The sequence below is a fragment of the Geospiza fortis genome, unplaced genomic scaffold, assembly GCF_000277835.1.
Source record: "Geospiza fortis unplaced genomic scaffold, GeoFor_1.0 scaffold162, whole genome shotgun sequence".
Lineage (NCBI taxonomy): Eukaryota > Metazoa > Chordata > Aves > Passeriformes > Thraupidae > Geospiza > Geospiza fortis.
In genome coordinates, this window is record NW_005054316.1 from 8557609 (window position 1) to 8563273 (window position 5665).

The 5665-nt window shown below is 37.5% G+C and overlaps 1 protein-coding gene across 1 annotated transcript in view; it reads left to right on the forward strand.

Moving 5' to 3' along the window:
* Positions 1–1126: 1126 nt before the first annotated feature.
* Positions 1127–5665, forward strand: part of MTRF1L (mitochondrial translational release factor 1 like) — a 9491-nt gene continuing 4952 nt past the window's right edge. The window contains exons 1-2 of the mRNA XM_005420149.3: positions 1127–1206; positions 2395–2578. Of these exons, the coding sequence (XP_005420206.2) occupies positions 2446–2578 (133 nt within the window). The 5' untranslated portion in view covers positions 1127–1206; positions 2395–2445. The remainder of the gene's footprint in view (positions 1207–2394; positions 2579–5665) is intronic.

Below are 5665 nucleotides of genomic sequence, written 5' to 3' on the forward strand. Positions count from 1 at the left end.
CCGGGAGCCCGGGGCGCCCCCCGAGGGCCTTCCGCGGGCAAAGGAAACAGCCCGAGCAGAGGTAGTGAGTGCGAATGAGTGGGGGAAGTACTTCCGCCGGCGTGGGAAGTGCTGATGCTGGAAGCTATTTCATATAAAACAAAGATAACTAATCGGGGAGAGAAAACTTCTAAAGTTTTGGTGGAGTTTTTTTTTTCTTTAATCCATCTTTCCCTTGCTGCCAAGACAGCCCAGTCCACCTGCCTGTCTCCGTTTTGGCAGTCATAGAAGTCAGCGCCTGAATCTGCTGTCTCCACACCATGATTTGACTTTGTTGTGTGTCAGAAGCTGTGCACGTTTAGTTCTGCCAAATAATGGGCTGCTTTTTTTAACCGAGAATCAAACTTCTTTTTGATAGCAGTTAGAAAACTAAAATGTGGATATGGACTATTTTAGCATCAATAAACATTCGTTAGATGATTAAGTATTCCCTAGAACCAGTGAACTGTAGTATTCAGATTTTTGCATACAGTGATAGGAGCCTCAGTCCTTTTAACAAGGAGTGTCAATTTTGGAGCCACTGTGCTCTTTAATCCTTTATGTTCTTGCCACACTGAAATACAGAAAATAGTTTTTTAGAGCCACAGAATGGCTGGTGTGGGAAGGACCTTTGGACATCACCCAGTCCACCCTCCTGCTCAAGCAAGGTCACCCACAAGTTGCTCAGGATTTTGCCCAGTTAGGTTTTGAGTATTTCCAAGGATGGAAATTCACAACCAACCTGTGCTATTGTTTGACCACCGGCACAGTAATTGTTGTTTTTTATGGTTGGCTTGAATTTTAGTTTTGAATGTTTTAACAGAAATTCTTTTATTTCAGATTTTTCTCATGTCTTATATCTGCACAGGATTAGAAAACACTTAATATGTACTTAGAATCTCCTTTACAGAGCATATTAGTAATTTGATTTTCTAACAGATTTAGTGTTTTGGGGAGGGAGGGGTTGTGTGGTAATGTGGTTTTGGTTTGGGTTTGTTTTTTTTTTTTTTTGGGTAAAGTAAGTTCTTCATGTGGTTATATTTTTAAAAGGTTTTCTTAGAATGGCACTGATATATGTCTGAGGATTAACCATACTCAAATATTTCAGATGATAATGAAGATTTCCGGAAGCTTGCAGAAACAGAAATTGCTTCCTGTGAAGAAGAGATAGCTGAACTGAAACAACAGGTTAGATCCCCTTATAAAGCCCCTGTTTCCTTGCCATTCTTAAATAACAATGCCAAATTGCCTTCTTGGGGGTGTTGGAACTAGGTGGTATTTAAGGCCCCTTCCAACCCAAACCATTCTAGGATTCTCATCAAGATGTATGTGATAAGTTCTTCTTCCTCCCCACTGTGCTAGTTATAGTCCCCAGACAGTGTCTGTTAGCTAAGGAAAATGAAAAAATCAGGTGCTATAAAAGACATCCTGTAAGCTAGTGCCTGTTTGTACCTGAAAATGTTTCAATCAAAGTATCTTTTTAAATAGGTGCTATAGTTTGTCTTCTCTGGATGTATCTTTATGGATGTTCAACCCTTTAGCCTTTGGAAACGTTAAACTTACATAGTGTCACTCACTGGTTGGTTTGAAAAAAAGTAATACTATGTAACTATGTTAGGCTGCTACTTTATATAAATTTTACAGAGTATCTATGTTATTTAACAAAAAAAATCCTTAGGTAAACAGGCTGTTTCAATTTAACTGTAGAAGCTGCTATGGCTGTATTCTTTATTCCTCCAACAGCAATACAACAGTCACTTTATTAATATTTTTGTAAATATTTATGATGTTGCCAAAAGGTGTTCCTTGTCTGTGGAAAGAAACATTACCCAATGCTAGTAGAGGATGAGGATTTAAAAGCATTTACAAATCATCCAGAATTTTGATTCAGCATGCAAAATGTTGATCGTTTTTTGGTTTTGGTATATCTTTCTTTTTCAAATCAGACTCTTTTTAAAAAATAAATAAACAAATAATACGTTTGTGTTGTTGTTGAAGGACTGTGCTCCTGAACATCCTTCTTAGCTCTGCAGCTGAGACAGAATTAAAGGGGAGTTGGATTCAGTTGTGTTGCAAGAACAGGCATGTATCCTGTGGTTTATCCTCCCAGTGCTCCTGATGGATTAAAAACTTCTGTGAAGCTTTGTGGCTCTCAAGAGAGGCCTCTGTAGCTGGCTCCTGTGACCCTGAACAGACACAGGGAGCCTTCCTGCAATGCAGCATCACCCTTGCACACCTTTGCCTGGCTGAATCCTGTCCTCAGGGCAGGAGAACACAGCCTGGAACAGTTACAGGCGGGTCTGGCGTTTTACACTGACTCAGGTGTGGACAGCAGTGTCAGAGAGGAGTCTTAGCTGGGTGCTTTTGTATTCACAGATAGTGTTGCTTTTGATTCCTTCAGAAGAAACAGATGAGAGTGATCTTGTCATGGAAGTAACTGCTGGAGTTGGAGGGCAGGAAGCCATGCTGTTCACCTCGGAGATATTTGATATGTATCAACGATATGCTGCTTATAAAAAGTGGAAATTTGAAGTTTTAGAATACTTTCCCAGTGAACTAGGTCAGTAATGAAAAAACTGTAACTTCCTAATTCAAGTTGAAACACTCATTCATATGATATTTTAATTTCCAAAGTAAAGGAAACTAATTTGCACTATCTTAATTTTAGAAGTGGAATATTGTTTGAATGTCTGAGTACAGTTCTCTTCAGCTTCTGTATTTGGGCATGAAACTCCATTTCAGAAAAACTAGTAAAATACTAAAGTGCTACAAAGAAAATTTGTCTTTCAGTAATTTCATTTCTATATTTTAAAACTATTGAAAGACATGAGCTTGGCAGAAGGAAATTTAGAAAATTATACAGATATGTTGGTTTAGCTTTTTTTTAATAAAGACTTAGTAAACTTTATTTGGCTGAGGTATTCTACTTAGTTATCTAATGTTTTATTGTTTATAGATTAGGTTGGTGGACGATTGAAAAATCTGGGTTTTATTATGGATCTATTAGCATAGAGGAATCAGTTTTATTTTAAAAATTCTTGAAGTTTAATTTAAAACATTTTAATTTTATTTGTAATAGTATCTCATCTATAATATGAGGGAATGAGATATTTGGATATAGTTCATCTGTAACATCTGTTAAAATCTTTATTAGAATTTGGTTTTCAAAAGTGTTATATTTGTAAACTGTTTTAATATGTTTCTTTAGAGTTCTTAGTAAGTATCTTATTTCAAGTTCATGAACATGAATGCAGGCTTCCTTCTAGAGTGGCTCACTCCCCTCTAGAGTGACTACTAATAATTCAAATAATATACTTAAAAAAAAACTTATGACACTTGAATTCCTTATTTTCTATTATCTAGATTTGTTAATATTAATAAACTTCTTATATTGTTAAGAGCTCATGTGCCAAGTAAACTGTCTATACAGTTTACGTGGTGATAGGGATGAGAAGCTTCATATTAGAGTGCATCTTGTTGCTGAAGGAACAAAATCATGTTCATCCCCACTCATGACCAGGCAAACATTTTGCTAGGAGCTGAACCAATTCAGCCATCAAAGCCAGAAATCTGGTTTGGTTTTTTTTTAAGTGAATGGAATAAACATTGTACACATTAGATGGATGTAAACAGAAAAGAGGAAGGGTCTGGGTCTTTTTTTTTCCACAAACTAGGGGGAGAGGAGAGTAGCCTTTCCATTGAGGCAAGACTTGGATTAGGTAAACCCCAGCAGTCTCACACACTTCACCTTCAGAGCACAGTTTCAATCAGCTTAAGCAAAGCCTGTCTCATCTTCCAGCCAGTTGTATGTTTCTTCTTTCTCAGCTGTAGCAGTGTTGAGGCCACTGTGCTAATTGGATCAGTCCACTGATTTGGCTGAAAATTCCCTGCTATGGAATAGTTGTAATTCAGATCTGACTCAGCTTACAGTCCTATGATTAGAAGAAAAAGGGAGTTGGGCTTGGCTACCCTTTTGGTGAAAGCTCAATCCTTGGACAAGGAGCCCACACCCTCAGAGATATTCTCATTAATGCCTTAAATGGGAAATGGAACTAATATGTGAACCTAGTATAAATCTATCCATATTTTCTCTTGTAAAGGGCTATTTTTTGAAATAGTTATATGTTTATTTTAAAGTCTGTTTTGCTAAGGGTTTGTTTATGCAACTTAATTAACATTTAGGATGTAACTCTTGGGAAAAATAAAGGAAGTCCTAGCTTTTGTCAGCCTTTTGTTATTTTTTGATTTTGTTTGACCACATATTATTAAAACAGATGCTGGAGATAAATTGGGTGGTAGGGGCACTATACATGGCATGGCCAATGAAATGGATATTTGAACCCTCAGGTTCAAAATGTCTGTGCTGTGCTGCATAAGAGTGGGGCTAAGGATGCTGGCAACACTGGGCTGTTACATCCTACCCACATTCCATTTTTTATTGATCACAAGAGCAAAAGCAAGGTCCTGTGTTAAAATGTCAGTCTCCCTTATTTCAGAGAACTCCTGAATTTGAAATCTTAAGGTGAGCATGTGTGAACCAGGTGCATGTTAAATAAAGTTGCAATAAAATACAGGTTGCAGTCCACTCTTAAATGACTATTGACCTACCCCATGGGATGCCTCTATGCAAAAATAGCATGTTGAACATTAGGCACAAACTCACATGTCATTATTTATCCACTGCTTCTCACCCTGTAGTGGCAGGCAGAGACACAGATGTGGGATTTTTCCGTGATCTAAGATGCCACATAAAAAATGAGCACAAACTCATACTGTTGTTCTGAGTAAATCAGATATCGGGATAGATTGGGACAGGATAGTTTGTATGAAAGGTGCAAACACATAGTTATCAAGAGTTAACTTCATTAAACAAGCCTACAACTTTTCTGCCAACATAAAAAGTCTGTCAAAATTTCATTAGATTTCACTGCAATTCTTGATAAACCTGTGTTGGTAATAGTCAATTTGAAGCAGTATGACCTACATACCTGTCATGTGAACCAGTTTCTTAGTCATCTTATTCTAAGCACTGTAGGTACACATGCCACTACAAATTTTAAAAGCAGAAGGATAAAAATGATGTGAAATTGAAAGCCAAACTGCCTCTTCCTATCTTTCACCAACATGACTGTAAAACAGTATATATTTTAATAAAGTTATGAGTGAACAAACACATCCATGGAGGTGAACGAACTGGCCTGTGACTGGCAGGTGACTTTTTCCTGCTCCACAGGGTAATTTCAGATTCCATGTTGTCTTCATTTTACTTTTTTAAAAAGCTGTTGTCTTGTTCCTATGGTTGAGCTCCTTAGTCTGAGAGATAGCTTAAACCAGTATTTCTGAGAAGTGTGTGCCTCTTCTTTTCCTCAGCTGTAGTTTCATATTGCAAGGCTTGAAGACCAATACTCTTTCAAGGCCACCTGTATCTTCTTCAATTATTCCCTTGACACACTATCCACTGTGCTGAGAATGGGATTTGGGAATTGTGTTGCATTGAAAACAAAAATGGGTGAAAACTTATGTTCATTTATAGTGTCATCACTTCTCTGATCCTTCACTTATACTGCACACCAGCAAACAAGGAAGATCAAGAATGTCATAAAGTAGTAGAGCAACAAACAGTCACAAAGTCATGATTGCTATGGGC